Source organism: Pan paniscus, chromosome 9 (assembly GCF_029289425.2).
Source record: "Pan paniscus chromosome 9, NHGRI_mPanPan1-v2.0_pri, whole genome shotgun sequence".
Taxonomy (NCBI): domain Eukaryota; kingdom Metazoa; phylum Chordata; class Mammalia; order Primates; family Hominidae; genus Pan; species Pan paniscus.
This window is the reverse complement of record NC_073258.2, coordinates 103,891,066-103,907,693: the sequence shown is the minus strand read 5'-3', so window position 1 is coordinate 103,907,693 and position 16,628 is coordinate 103,891,066. Positions and strand designations below refer to the sequence as shown.

The window sequence follows — 16,628 nt, the reverse complement described above, 5'->3', positions numbered from 1 at the left end:
TAAAACCCAGCTCAGAGCCTTGGTACTTACAGTTTCTTTTGCTTAGAACACTCTTCCCCCAGATTATGTCTGCCTGCAACTCATCATTCAAATCTCGCTTCAAAGATAACTAATCCAGAGAGGGATTATCTCCCACCCTATATATCTTTAGTTCCCCACGCCGCCCCATCACTACTATAACATTATTTTTATCTTAACGGCACTTATCAATACCCAAAATTATGTTACATATATCTGTAGCATGCGTTTAGCCTACCTTTGTCCATTCCAATGTTACTCCTTTAAGATACGGACTCTGTGTTCATGGCTTTGTCCCCAGTACAATAGGTAGTCAATAAATATTTGCTGACTTATTAACTTATTGAATCACGCTAACTATCAGGCAACTAAAGTACAACTGAAGACATAACAAAATATTTTCAAATATGACTAAAAACCTGTAGTGAAGTGTACAACTAAAAATAACAGATACATCGTTGGGCTTTGCTAGTAATAGCTTTAACTTAAAAAAAAAAAAGTTCTACCTTCAACTTTCAAATACCCAAGCCAAGATACACTTTCACGAATCCAAACCCCTTTCCATCTTTCCTACTGCATTCTATCTGAACTTTCAGTGGCATTTACAACAGTGTGTCCTGATTTTATCATTTGCTGAGTATATGTCATCCTAAGCCACTGGAGTGAGTCTAGGAAAGGCAGAAAGCAGGGGGCTCTATCCTGAATTACGCTACCTATTGGAGAAAAAGAAGAGTTAACATTTAGGTTGTAAATTTTGTCCCTTACTTTCCTCAGCCATAAAATAAGAATAAGAATAGTTCCTATCTTACAGTGTTGTTATCTCTATTAAATGAACGAATACATATAAAGTACTTAGAACAGTGCTTGACAGAGTCTAAAGTGAAAATAAATGTTAGCTATGATTATCCATCCTTTTTATATCTTTGTAAATCCATCATGCCTGGCAAAGTGCCTTGCATGTACTGAGTTCAAAGTAAATGTTTATTAAATACAATCGAATTAAACCTAAGAATAAAGATAGTGAATGGGGTGAATGATTCAATCATCCTATAAAAATGCACTGAAGCCAGGCACGGTGGCACACGCCTGTAATCCCAGCACTTTGGGAGGCCAAGGCGGGTGGATCACCTGAGGTCAGGAGTTCGAGACCAGCCTGACCAACATGGTGAAACCCCGTTTCTACTAACTGCAAAAAATTAGCCGGGTGTGGTGGCACATGCCCTGTAATCCCAGCTACTTGGGAGGCTGCGGCAGGAGAATCGCTTGAACCCGGGAGGCAGAGGTTGCAGTGAGCCAAGATTGTGCCATTGCACTCCAGCCTGGGCAATACGAGCGAACTGCGAACTGCGTCTAAAAAAAAAAAAAAGGCACTGAATGTTTTTGCTGAGTGTCAAAAACTCTGCTAGACCTAGGGATAAGGGTGAACACAAGAGGAAGAGGTTTAAAATATGTCTTTGTTTTATTAACGTAAATCTATTTACTGAGTCCCCTTTAATGTGTCAGGCAATTTTCTTCTGTGTTTTTCTTTTAGGCTTATATATATAAGCCCTGATTGCAAATGCAACCCATTTTTTAAGCAATCCTGCCAGTGGAGGGAGCAGTGCAATTAATAAATCAGTATATCACATGATGTACACCAAAAAAGAATTCAAACTTTATTTTGAAATATATCATTTCACAAAAATTTAAATTCCTAACTAATCTTTCCCTTGGGCAATGTTAAAATCGGAGCCTGATCCAAAAAAGATAGACTAGAATTTGCCTCCCCCACCAAAAAAAAAAACTCAAAAAGGGGAGAGAAAAAAATAAAAATAACTAAGTAAATGTTTTCTTTTTAGTTATAACGTATCTGCAGTCTTTCTTAAAAAGTAGAATATAGGCCGGGCGCGGTGGCTCATGCTTGTAATCCCAGCACTTTGGGAGGCCGGATCACTTGAGGTCAGGAGATGGAGACCCACATGGCCAACGTGGTGAACCCCCGTCTCTACTGAAAATACAAAAATTAGCCAGGCGTGGTGGCGCGCGCCTGCTACTCGGGAGGCTGAGGCACGAGAATCGCTTGAACCCAGGAGGTGGAGGACGCAGTGAGCAGAGATCGCGCCACTACACTCCATCCAGCCTAAGCGACAGAACGAAACTCCGTATAAAAATTTAAAATAAAACACAATCTAATTGCTTCTATTCAGATGTATGGAAGGGAAACATGCTTCGGTCAGGTAGGATGCAAAGCTTGGAAACTACCTGCTTAAGCACGAGGCCAACGCATCTAAGCCAATAATGCAGGAGAAGTGGAGACAGCCTTGGGTTCCTGAAAAGGATCTGGTTGGTAAAGCTAAAGAGTGTGATCCGACGTCCCTCTGGCTGGGCCTGGGGACTTGAAGAGTGGTCAGGGGTCAGGCAGGAGTGCAAGGAACCGTACCGTGTTGGAAAAGGAGATTCCTGCGTCGGATCGCTGCACCCTGAGGAGCATCTGGTTGCCGTCATCCAAGAAGTTGTTGATTTCAAGACAGTTGCACAACAGTGGCTGATCCCAGAGTTCAGACATCAACCCGAAGTAATTCTGGGTAGTAGTGAAGATGAAGAGCTTCCGAACGTCCGCAGTCCCGTTCGCCATGATTGGAAGGGGTGGAGGGAAGTTGGGGGAAGGGGTGGAGGGAAGTTGGGGGAAGGGGGAAGGAAGAAGAAACCAGTCCGGAGGGAAGTGAAGGGAAGAGAGGAGCTTTGCTCAAACCCGTAGCCCGACCGCGGGACCGCAGAGCTTCGCGGTTGCCAGGGGTAGTCGCTATGGCGACGGAGCACTACGGCGGCGTCGCTGGAGGCGCGCGGTGGACGTTGCCCTCTCGGGGCACGCGCACGCAAAGCTCGCGGAGGCTATCGACCGCCTCGGAGCTCTTCAGCGTCTCCCTGCGGTCATCGATTGTAAGGGGTTCGGACAAGTTTATGTTGGCTCTCAAACATGTCTTTTATTCTTCTTACTGATTTCTTATCACGCATAATCACAAGAGAGACATCTAGCCTTCAAGTACAGCAGCGTGATCTAGATTTAGGAGAGCTGGGTTCCAGTGCTCGCTCTCCACGTGCACCTGGTAGCAAACCAGTCTGTCAGCGTCAAGGTACACATCTGTTAAGAAGGGGAAATACTATCTCACAACCAGGGGTGTAGTGCGGATTGTAAAAGATTACTATTTAAAAATCGCTTTTTAGAGAAGCTTATAAAGACTAGGAATTCAATACAATGTTAATTTACTTTCTCAGTCGCCCTCTGCTCCTTTCTGTGCTGCTGCATTTCCCAACATCGTTTTTTCTATTATTAATTTTAGAAAAATTTAACCAGCAATTTTTTATTGCAATCATTACCCGAGCACAACCATATTTGTAAAATAGCTAAAATGTAAAATGATACTTTTTAGTTTATTTTATAACAACTGCAACCAAATTCTGTGAAAATACAGATATGAAAACAGTCTTTGTCATTTTCTACTTCATGGCATTACTATAAACTACTAAATTGCTGGTCATTCATCCGAACATTCGTCAAACACTTTCTCAATTCAGTAATTCTCTTCTAAAAATATTTACTACATGCTATTAGGTTGGTGCAAACGTAATTGCGGTTTTTTGGCAAGAACTGTAATTACTTTTGCACCAATCTAACACAATTTGCCAAGTACCGAACTAGGCCCTGGGGACACAGTTCCTGCCCTCAGGAAGTTTTTGCTGTAGTCATTCATCACCTCAGCACTGGTTTGACCCAAGATCCTAGGGTACACAAACTTATACAGATTTTTTGTTTGCACTTAATAATCATAACCTCCCCTTAAAACTATACTATTTGAGAATTGGAAGGAGAGAGTCCTTTTATTTGCTGAGCAACTTAAGATTTTGGAGTGGGAACTTAAAAAAGCTGAACTGCTCTAAATTATAAAAGGAAATGAATGTAAATTCTCATGAAATATCCAAACAGTGAGAGATGGGAGTCTGGCCACTGGATGGGAAAACATCCAAACAGTGAGGTGGGATGCTGACCACTGGGTGAGGGAAAAAATCCTAACAGGAACCCAAGATGACTGTGTAGCTAATAAAAAGATTTTGAAAGCCAAAGTGACCACTATGGTTACAGAGTTTCCTGCTCTGCAATGAGCATTATCACTCTTACCAAGGTCTTCAGGAAAGTCTCCATTACCCACAAGTGCTCGGTCTGGTGAGTTGTTTTGGTGGAAATGTATGAAATGGCTGAATTGAGCTTCCATAACAATATGGTAAATAAAAAGGCAACACATGTAGGAAGATGAGTCTAGAAAGCAGATGAGATCATGAGTATGTGATCCTCCCAAGAATTTTTAGAACTCTTGAGGAAACTTAGGGCTTCCACAAACTATGAAATTGTGTTTGAATCAAGTTTAACACCGATCTCAAACATGGAAGCTCCCGTTGACATGTAAACCCCATGAAATAGAAGTTTTGTGTTTCCTTTTCACTACTATATACGAAAAATGAGGCACAGAGTGGGAAGAAAAGACAGATACGGACTTTATTCATTGTATCAAGCATACAATAAAGAAGAAAGAACCTCACAGATTAAATAACTTACACAAAAACACAGAGATGGTAAGTGGTAGAACCAAGATTCCTACCAAAATCCAATTCTGAGCCAATCTCTATATACCATATCACAGTGTTAGCCAGATATCCGCCAAAATCTATTTTTCCCTTCCATAGCTAAGAAGTGGCTACCATCCAGGTGCGGTCATGTGACTAATTCTCACCAATAAAATGTGAGAAGAAGTAATGTGTGCGTCTTCACGGCAAAGTTTTAAAGAAGTGAGAATACCTTTACCTTTTGCCAGCTGGTTGCAGATAACAATAAAGCAACAGGGATGGCAAAACTTTCCAAGAGTAGGACCCTAGGATCCTGAATCACAGAGTGGAATAATGTCTGCAGTTGTTAAATAAGCAAGAAATAACCTTTGTTGTGTTTGAGGCATTGTACATTAAACTGTGTGGGCTATTTTTATGGCAATTTAGGCTACTCTAACCAAAAGAGTAATTGATATCCAAAGGTAGGGCTTTGGAAGGTGATGAGGTCTTGAGGATGGAGCCCTCATGAATCAGATTAGTGCCCCTGTAAAAGAGGACCCATAGAGCTTGTTCACCCCTTCCATTATATGAGGACATATAGAAGGCATCACCTAGGAGGAACAGGCTCCCACCAGATACCAAATCTGCTGTTGCTTTGATCTTGGATTTCCCAGCCTCCATAACTGTGAGCAATAAGTTTCTATTATTTACAAATTACCCAGTCCAAGATATTTTATTATAGCAGCCCAAACAAACAAAGATGATTCTCTACACTGAAATCTGATATTTACCTCAAATACTTAAATATATTTACCTTTACACATTTTTATGACTCTTTGTGGAATAAAAGGAATTCTATTTCTTCTGACTCTCTTTCTAAATCAGTCAGTAATTGCTAACTGTTCCTTCTGGGTCTAGCAGGGAGCCAATTCTTCCTGCAGTCAATTGCACTGAAAATATACAGGGAAAGAGGAAGGAGATATGTAAGCAAGGGTGTTAATCTTCATTGGTTTCTAACATGTAGCTGAAGATATTTCTTATATCTGCACTCTTGTCACCCCCTCCCCCAATGATGTCCTATGATGTTATCATTGAAGAAGTGGGAGAATACCCAGAAATGTGATAATGTGGGCATGATTTTCACCTGTCTCCTCTAACAAGAGAACCAGAAACAGTCATTAGAAGATAACAAAATCAAGGGGTAGCATTCCTTCTTGCAAATAATATTTCTGTGTTTCATTATGAGAACATCCAGACAGTATATTTAAATAGTTTAAATCTTAACTTTTCTATCAGATAATAAATATCATTTATTTGAATGTTAGTGCTTCATTATGTTTTAAAAATTACATATCAGTCACTTTTAAATACATTTAAATATTAATAGCAAGGATTGCAGGAAATACAGCAAAGACTGTATTCTAACTGTTATTAAAACTGTTATCTTTTAAAATAAAAAGAATACCAGTCTTGGGAGGAATATATATATATATATATATATATATATATATTCTTAAAAGTATAGCTTTGTCATGCTGTACAAGTACTTTTTAGTAAAAATTGTTTCTAGTTCTTGAGCTGTGGTTATAGTTACCTTATGTAAGAATTCTCTTAAGTAGTCACATTGCTTTTTGACCGTACATCTTACTGGTATTGAGGGAAAAGAGAACATGTGAAAAAGTAGATACTGGCTCCCAAAGTTTCTGCACATCACTTCCATTTACATTTCATTGGCCAAGCAAACCACATGGTCACATCTTACTGCAAGTGGGTAGGTAAGTGAAACCATACCTTGTACACAAAAGGTGAGTTATAGAATATTTGAGAGTAACCCTAGTAACTACCACACTTTCTAATGTTTTTCTTTTTCTTTTTTTTTTTTTTTTTTTTGAGACGGAGTCTCACTCTGTCCCCCAGGCTGGAGTGCAGTGGCACGATCTTGACTCACCACAACCTCCACCTCCCGGGTTCAAGTGATTCTCCTGCCTCAGCCTCCTGAGTAGCTGGGATTACAGGCACCTGCCACCACACCCAGCTAATTTTTTTTTTTTGTGTATTTTTAGTAGAGAATACACCAGTTTCACCATGTTGGCCAGGCTGGTCTTGAACTCCTGACCTCAAATGATCTGCCTGCCTTGGCCTCCCAAAGTGAAGAGATTATAGGCATGAGCCACCGTGCCTGGCCTAATGTTTTTCAAATTAACAAAAACAAATACTGCTTCACTAAGCTAAAGAAGCTGTGCTCTTTCTTTTTACTCTGCCACAGTAACCAATAGTGTTCTAGATAGTGGCTGCACTAATGACAAAGAACAGAGTCTCCAGCTGACCTTTAACAGGTAGTATGAACAAGCAAGAAAATTGTATTGTCCTAAACAACTGAGCTTCTTTGGCTTCTTTGTTGCTCTGGCCTAATCTAACCCATCCAGACTTCTGCAGATAGGGCATGCACTTGGCTTCAGCCATGGTACCCACCTACCCCGTTGTCTTACACCCAGGCCATTTCACTAATTTACATGGTCTACCAGGCCCAAAAGGCTTGCAGGTTTGTAAAGCTGCTTTATGTAATGCTGTCTTAATGAAATTTGTTGCACTTATACCAGATTATGTGATAATTACTTGCCTGGTAAAGATATTGCTTTTAATTTTGCCATTCAGGATAAAAAAGTATGCTAGTAAAACTGTGTTAAGGCCCTTAATATAAACAATTTCAAATCACATTACTAGTTAATCTTTTCCTCTATGATGATGCTAGTTATACTTTTAGATGGTTTGAAGTTGCTTTCTTTACTGTGTGCATTATCTAGCTTATCTGTTATTTGCAGGAAGTAGTCTTGCCTGAATGTCCTTTAATGTCATTTAAAAAGAAATACATACCCACTGATGTAAATGCTGAAGGGAAAGCTTTTTACACCATGGCAACTATTAATAAAGATGTTCACATAAATTGTTATTTTGAGTCTTTCTTTCCATCTCCATTTTTATTTACATAAAATGATTGTTGAATAACATGCAATTAAATCAGAACTTTCTGCTTCACAGCCTGGCATCTTTTTGGATAGATTCTGTGATAAAATAACTCTCTGACATCACAGCTTGTTGCTATGAGAATAGAACATCAAAAATTAGGCAGTGTCAACCTACTCAGCAGGGTAGCTCAGGATAAATTTAAAGTAAAAGAGATCAGGTTACAATTCTCATTTTTCAAGCATTGGCTTGGCACCTTTAATCCCTAAAGATATCTAATCAAATACGAAATTTGAGATTTTACACCTTTAAGGAACACATTCACTGAAACTACTGGAAATTATTCCTATCCTGTGTCTAGTGTTCTTGTCAGGAATGGGCCTGTGAAGTCAATGAAGACACGTTTGGGGAAGTCCTTTGTCAGAGAAAAGAGAGGGATCTCTAAGGTATCCGTGTGATGCAGTTGTTTCCATCAGGTTGAAATGTAGCTCCTGATGGTTCAGCAACCTACAAACTAAAAATTTAAGTTATTTGAGCTTCCTTCTGGGGAAACTCTGGGAGCTTGATAGTTGTTTTAAGGCTCAAAAAATCAGTGTTTTTTGGTCCAGGCACATAGTTTATTTAACAATAAAATTATTTTCCAAACTTAGTAGGCTTTCGAATGTATTTGCTTTTAGTTCCATATTCTAAATTCCATATTCTAGTTATTTCCTATATATGATTCCAAAGAATGATCTTTTTGCTTACTCATACCCAAGTCCCCCTCTCTCAACTTGATGGTTATCCTGAGGCTATATGAAACAATAGGTTTAAATGGCAAGGTTAAAACCCTTAGTCTGAGCTTTGCCCAAAGATTCTATCACTTTTATTAACTGAGAGATCTTTCAGTGCCTTTATCATTTACAACTTTTTTTCAGTCTTATCTCTCATTACTTAGAAACTAGGAGCAGTCAGCCTCTCTAAACCTGAGAGACCCTTGATCTCTAGGATTCCTTAGTATCCTTCTATTCTTTCTAGAAGATTAACCAGCTCTCATCAGGGCTCATATTTTTCTTGTAAATCTTGCTAAAGGCAGACAACTGTAGCCAATACACACTATCACTCTGCCCCTAGCTATTTTCCATAGAGTTAGATTCTTACTAGGTTAATGGTCTCCCTTCTACTTCTCATTGGGAAGTATCACTGAATATTTTAACAAGGCACGTTAAAAATCTCTAGATAATCAACCTACTAATCTGTTTCTTTGCTGCCTGTTGCATGACCACTAATTCTATACAACATATTTTAAGTTTCTGCATGCAGCATCTTCATTCTAAGCACCAACATCTATATTCATGTGGTAGTTGTTACTGTCATCTAACAAATGTTTCTGGCTTTCCTCTTTCTTGGCACTTCTCCGCTCTTTTTAAAGATAGGTATGATCTTATGACTTGCTTTGATCTCTGAAATCTATGTAGAAGTAATATATCACATATACACAAAAATACTAAACGCCAATGTGATTTACCATAGTTCTTTCTCACTGTCATGGTAATCATGGAAGCATAAATCAAGACAGTGTTTTTATCAGTTTAGCTCCCTGACTAGCTTGGATGGGTAGGGTTTTCTCAGTAACCTACCACGAACAAGAAATAAACTTTTGTTACGATAAGCATAGTGATATTTTAGTGTTTGTTACTGTAACATAGCCTAGTCCTGACAGATACAATCAAGGTATGGCAAATGTTATTATAACAACCCCCAAATTTCAGTGGCTTAACATAAGAATTTTATTTCTCCTTCTTTTGACAATTCAATGTGGTACTTGGCAGGCAGTCTTCCATGTGATGATTCAGGAATCTAGACCTCTTCCATTTTGTAGCTCCACTATCCCCTAGGACTATGGAATTATCTCCTGGGTTATTTAAATCTGGTTGATTGACAGGTAAAGAGTGAAGTCTCATGCAGCAGATGTATATGGCAATTCCTGACTTCAAGGGTGGATAGGAAATGTTTTTTTTGTTTTGTTTTGTTTTGTTTTTGTCAGAGTCTTGCTCTGTCACCCAGGTTGGAGTGCAATGGTGCAATCTCAGCTCATTGCAACCTCCACCTCCCGGGTTCAAGTGAGGGAAATGTAATCTTTATTGTACCCTGGAATAGGAAAGAATGACTTTATCAACACATATCATTCTCTGACTAAGTGTGCTTTACAAATCTGGTGTTCCATTGAATGAACCTATAGGTCAATCGGGCCTTGACTTGTTTTTAAAGTGTATGCAGGGCAGATTTTATGCACATGCAACTTGTGCAATGTCACAGGGCATCATGCTTAAAAAGGCCTCTCAGTTGGTTTGATGATGGGTCCTCACAGAGCACTACATAATTTTTTTAACAAGAGGCTCTGCATTTTCATTTTGTTCTGAGTCCCACAAATTATGCATCTGGTCCTAAGTATAGGTTGTGTCAGAAGGATGTGCAGTGGAAGCCTTAACTGCATATGAAATGTGAAAGAGTTCAGTGAAGTTATCTAAGAATTCTCTAGTTGTTTAGCCTATAGAGAGATAATATCTTGAAAGAATTGTTATATTTTGTTCTATTTTTGTTTTCTCTATATTCTTGCTCATGATCATTATAGTCAGTGTCATTATCTAAAAGAAAATTATAAACTGTAAATCAGAAATGGAAAGAAATACAGTTGGCTTACTATTTACTTTAAAAACATACTCTTGAAATACCACAATATTTTAAAAAATGCTATTTAAACCAAAAACTGTTGATTCTCATAAGCTATGTTTTCTTTATAAACAAGAAGGCTTTTGCAAATTACAAGTTCAGGCCCTGAAAGAGGAAGATCACAGATGCTATGCCATAACAATTGAAGGTCATCTTGGCTAGAAATAGAGTTCAAAAGTTGGATAGGGCTTGAACTTGGAAGAGGTCTTTGTTGTGAAACTAGAGATGAGGGAATAGGCCTCTGAGGAACACATAATGAGGAACAGCATCAGCATCAAGAGACACCAACACTATCACTGTCAGAGATGAGAGCAAGGTGGGTGCCAAATAAATGTCCGACTCTTTGCAGACCATTAACTGCCTTTCTAAGAATAACTGCCTCTGCTGCAATCATGTGAACTGATCTTCTCTGTGCTGAGTGGTCCTCACCAGTGGCTTTCCATAACTGCTCACATGTTACCTATGGATTTTCCAAAGAAGTCATGCATAGCCATGGCCCAAGAATTTGCTGAATCCCATTCAAACTGCCCAGTGTAGATGACCCTATTTTCAATGGCTGAAAACATGGTTATTGTTAATATCCCTGCAACTAAAGATGAAGTCATCAAAAAGGTGGTAGTGATATAGATAAGAAAGCTCCATTATCAGAATTTGGGTGAGGATAAAAACCAAGACAACTCACTCCTTTTACATATCTCCTTCATTGCAACGCCTTCGATTCTGTAAAATACTTCAAAATATATCCTCTTGCTAAATATAGAATTTGATTTTTTTTAATGTACTCTAAAGACCTCAACTGATACGTGGTTTTGTACCCTTTAGCAATTTTGATAACATTGTTATCAAAACATTTATTTAACATTTATTTTCTCATTTTTTTCAACACCACAATGCTGTGATGTCTAGACAAGGCAAGTATTATTATTTTATCTTACAAAGAACAAAACTGAGTCACAACATGGTTAAATGTTTTATCAAGTTTGCAAAGTTAAAAAGGAAATTCATCAGTCTAATGGTGGTTCTTATTTTAACAAACCCTTTACACTATGCCACTTTCCAATGTTGTGTCTTGGAAGTGTATAGTGTGATAAATGCCTATTCAGCAAATACCAAAATTAGGAAACTACACTTAAGAACATACCCAGTGCAAGCTGTCTCCATTCAATTTTGGTCTTCTCTACCATCTCATCCAAACAAAAAGAGAGTTCTCTGCAGCAAGTCATCAAAACAATACAACCTCTGCCAGTAATTTTGGTTCTGTGAACTACTTTTTTTAAGACAGAGTCTTGCTTTGTCACCTAGGCTGGAGTGCAGTGCCATGATCTTGGCTCACTGCAACCTCCACCTCCCAGGTTCAAGAGATTCTCCTGCCTCAGCCTCCGCAGAGCTGAGATTACAGGCATGCGCCACCACGCCCGGCTAATTTTTGTATCTTAAGTAGGAACAGAGTTTTGTCCATGTTGGCCAGACTGGTCTCGAACTCCGTGCCTCAAGTGATCCACTCACCTCGGCCTCCCAAAGTCCTGGGATTACAGGCATGAGCCACGGCACCTGGCCTGAACTACTTTTCTTCATTTGGGGTACATATTCACATATGGGAAAGCAAATCAGGTGTACTGCTTAATACAATTTCCCACCTGAGCACTTGTTCTTAGTCTTCCTGGTTAGGTTTCAAGTTGAAATTGCTCTGTCCTTGGCCAGCTGATATACAAGACATTGCTTTCTACCTATGATCCCACATCCAGAATTTTTTAGATTCTTACCTTTCCAAAAGCATCCAACCTAGGCAGCTCCTTTGAATCATTACTCTTTCTTCCTGTACTTTACTATTTTCTAAATTTTATTTTTTCCCATTCACTGTGACTTTTTAATAATTTATTTTAGAAGAGTTTTAATTTTGTGGAAAAATTGCAATGATACTACAGAAACTGCTCATATATCCCACACCCAGTTTCCCCTATTACTAATGTCTTACATTGGTATGGTACATTTCCCACAATTAATGAACCAATATTGATTTTTTTTTCAACTAGACTTCACTTTTTGATAGAAAATGGTAAGTTTCTAGAATATGCGGGATGAGAGATATTGCTGTGACCACCTTTGAAGAATATAAACTGCCACGGTGAGGTATAAGCCGAAACCAATCTTATGCTTTTTCCTACTGCCTCTTTAAAACTGCACTGTGAACTCATTTTTCCCTATGCTTTGAACAAAATTTCAGTCCAGTCTCTTACTGTAGTAGGCTGTATTTACCTTTACTTGATGTTTCTCTCTGCAGGAGGATTATACATTCCTGCCTTCGTGACCTCAGGTGTAGCCATATGACTTGAACAGGATTAATGTGTCACTTCGGGGCAGAATCCTCGAGAGGCAGCATGGGGTTTACCATGTTGTTCTTTCTCTCTGTCATGATGACAAGCAGTGTTCTAGGTAGTGACTGTTCCCTCAGTCTAGATCCCAGAGTGAACCACAGTCACAGCCAAGCTAAAATTGATGTGGTCTGGCACACCGCTTTAGGGTGTAGGGGGTAAGTGTCATGTGTTACACAGTTCTGCACCTCTGGGCCTCTCTAAAACACAAGGAGTTCTTGTAGGCTATACTGAAATGCCAAAACAAAAAATCCTGTCTTGACATCCCATTTCTACTATTCTCTTAGAGTTATCTTTCTGTAGATTTATGTGCATGAAAACATTTCAGAAAATTTTAAACTACAATGCTGTTTTAAAAATCAACATTAATATATGGAAGGGAGAGCATCTGCACAGATCCAGGACCACAATAACGCGGCATCCCATAAATCACTTAATGTCTGTGTTGCTTGTTATTCTCCCAAGTAGGAAAGTCCTATTTTAAAGAGGTGTTAAGAAAAACTAAACTATGTACGGAATATATAAATTAACACATCTTAGAGTACTATTTTTGGATACCTTGACAGAGATATAACTATTTTAAAAGATGTTTTTCATGGCTTTGTTTTATAACTCCCAAAAGCTAAGGGATGTATATGTGACCAAGATGCCAAATAGATAATAGAACTGGGTCTCAGTCTTCTTGCTTAATTACTTCCCTATTCAGCATAAGTATTATTTTTGTTGTTTTTTTCCTACATCCTTCTGTATAATAGTAGGATAAGATGAAAGATAAAGGAAATTATCTGCCTTTCCTAAAGTCACTTGAGTGTCTTCTTTGGATCTGAAACCAGAACACACAGGCTTCTGCTTGAGGTAACTACTTCATCCCTCCTTTCCTTGTCATTACCTTCATTTAAAAAATTCTACTGCACGCCAGAGAGCCACAGTACTCTGTCATAGTTTGTTTCTGTATTAGAGGCATCTTTTAGATGCAAAACCATGCACTATGTATGCATTGGTGAGCAGCGGAAAATATTAAAGCCACATAACTAGGCATTTCTATACTTCTCATAGGTAGCAAGGCTATCAATATGCCCCTTTGTGAGAGTAACTGGGATGATGAAGAGCCAACTTTTGGGAATGGAGTTTTGGCAGTAGCAGAAGGTACTGACCAGACAAGAGAATGAAGAGGTAGATGGATGAGAATGGTCTACATGACCCAGAAATTGCCATCCCTTTAATATCATTGACAAGCATAGATTATGAACCCTAATTCCTATTCATATAATTCTCTTAAATGCAGATAGCATACATAGAGTCATATATTGCTTATTGACAGGAATACATTCTGAGAAATGTGTCATTAGGCAGTTTCATCATTGTGTGAACATCATAGAGTGTACTTATACAAACCTGGATGATATAGCTTACTACACATCTAGGCTATATGGTACAGCCTATAGATCCTAGGCTACAAACCTGTACAGCATGGTACTGTACTGAATACTGTAGGCAATTTTAACACAATTGTATTTGTGTATCTCAACATACCTCAACATAGAAAAGGCACAGTAAAAATACAGTATTATAATCTTAAGGGACTATCATCACATATGCATATCTTGACCAAAATGTCATTACATGGTGCATGACTGTATTTCTCCCTCCAGACTGGCAGCTCCATGATTGCAGGAGTCATGTCTGCCTTTTATATTCTTAAGCCCAGTAAAGCTCCTGGTTGAAGTGATGATTAAATATTTTTTGAATAGATAGACTAAATGAATACCACACATAGATCCAGCCTTTTGTCTTTTTCTCAGAGTATTCTATGGGTGTGAGTAGGCTCCTATCCAGTCACTGCATTCAGCTCAATGTCCAGGATTTCCAGGTATAGTGGGGTCTTCCTTAGTTTGAAAGTGATTCCTTATGGTCCAATGGCCTATGAACTAAGAAGCAATAATCTACTTCCCAGTCTCGCCCAATAAATAATGGTGAAGAAGGGACACAATTATCACAATAAAAAAATTCCTATTTAAAAAAGAACAGAAGATGAGATGTGCAGTGGTCTTTGGTCTATAGCAATGCTGGTAGCCTGCAAGACAGGCATTATGAAATTCCCTACTCTTTGATCAGGCCCTGATTCTACTCTGTGGAAGGACACCCCTTTAACATCATCCTCTGAGATCTTTCTTTCTATCCTTTAGGTTTTATTCCATTTCTTTGGTCCTCCTTGGGAAAAGGGGCTGTTTAGCTTTTGCAGCTCACCAGTTGAAGAAATAAGCTTGGCTATCTCTAATAGTTTTGTCATTATCGTTTATTTTGTGTTTTGTTTTACACATTTTATATAAATTTTATTTAGGAAGAATATGCATAAAAATATCAATTTTTAAGTGTACAATTCAATGAATTTTGACAAGTATATATACTATTACTTCAATCAAGACATAGAATATGTTCATTACCCAAAAAGTTCCCTTGTGTTTCTTTGCAGTCAGTCTTCCCCGACTTACTCCATCCCTGTCCCCAAGTGTCACTGATATGCCATTGCTATAAATAAGTTTTACATGTTCTAGAATTTCATCAAATATCCAGCCAGCATTAACATCTCCAATTGCCACAGAGATGTTATAATATTGTTTAAACTGTTTGTGTGAGTCAAATTCAAATAAGAACTGCATACTGAAAATGATTGACATATCCTTTAAGTCTTTTAATTTCCTTCTCTCTCCTCTCGTCCTAATAATTTGTTGCAGAATTTGGGTCATTGTCCTGTAGACTTTTCTGACGTCTAGATATTGCTGATTGCATTGGGTATTTAACATGTTCCTCTGTCCTGTACTTTTTGTAGATGGTAGTTCTATTTAGAGACTTTATCTGATTCTGTTTTGATTGTTTTTGGCCTCAGGCATTTTTAAATGGGTTGAAGGATCATATACTTTGACATTCTTTTGGTTTTAAGTAACAGAGAATTGAACTAAATATGCAAAATAGTGAAATTTGTTGCTTCACATAAGTGAAAATTCCAGGGCATATCATGGATTTTGGGCTCATATCATATAATCACATCCTGGTTTTTCTATTTTTCTGCTTGATACTGGTCTCTTCTGAGTTTTGGCTTGATTCTCCATACCTTCTCTGGTTCAAATCCATAGGAAATAAAATTGCTTCCTGGTGGTTCAATTTTGTGTCATTGGCACTCATTGGCCTGGCCTGAGTATGTGTCCATCCTGAACCAATTAATAACACTAAGGAAATATGATATTCGGATTGACCAGATTAGGGTGCCATTGTGAGGGTAGTTTTCACAGGAACCACTTCAACTATTACTCAAAGACTTTTAGTCTTCTCCCATCACAGTTGGTTTGCAGAGATAAATTTATTTTACCAACAGAATTACTAACGACTTTCTACTATGTCTTTACATACAATAACCATTATTTAAAAACAGTATTTCCACCTAAGTGGAGATGAATAGATTACAGTGTGTTTTGGGTAGTAAGGTCTAGGGGGAGGCTCCTTAGAACTGTCCCCCAAATTTCTCTCTACTGAGTCGCAGTCACCTACTGTCTCTTATCGGAGAGGTGAGCTCTGTGGAAATAATGGCAGAGCTAAGTTTCAATACAGGACAAAGTGATATGCAAAGGTAGGGAGAAGGGGGAGTGGGTGGCTGATCACAGGCCCATAAAAAAACCACGCAAGACACAGGGTGACAATGCATTTACGGGGTGGGAACACTTCAGGTGAGGTTATCGTGTGGAAGAGCTCAGAAGTGGAACTTGGTCTACTTTACCAGGTTGTTTTTAACGTCAACTGCAAAGTATTAGTAGTTTCACTTTTTGGCGGTGACTGCCAGCATCAGAGCGCGGTAGAAGCTTCATGAGAAAGGTCAGGATACCCTGGACAGGATACAGAATTCCGCGGACTGCCGCAGTCGACGGGTCAGATAGCTTCGCTCTGCCTGGCCTACCTACGAGTGGCAGAGGCTAACCGGAACCACGCCCC

The 16,628-nt window shown here is 38.8% G+C and overlaps 1 protein-coding gene across 2 annotated transcripts in view; it reads right to left on the bottom strand.

Moving 5' to 3' along the window:
* DYNC2H1 (dynein cytoplasmic 2 heavy chain 1) overlaps positions 1–3,139 on the bottom strand; it is a 374,041-nt gene extending 370,902 nt beyond the window's left edge. The window contains exon 1 of one of the 2 annotated variants that reach the window (XM_003828371.5): positions 2,438–3,139. In XM_003828371.5, coding sequence (XP_003828419.1) covers positions 2,438–2,632 — 195 coding nt within the window. In that variant the 5' untranslated portion in view covers positions 2,633–3,139. The remainder of the gene's footprint in view (positions 1–2,437) is intronic. The other variant, XM_003828370.6, reaches the window with a different exon arrangement.
* Positions 3,140–16,628: the final 13,489 nt, after the last annotated feature.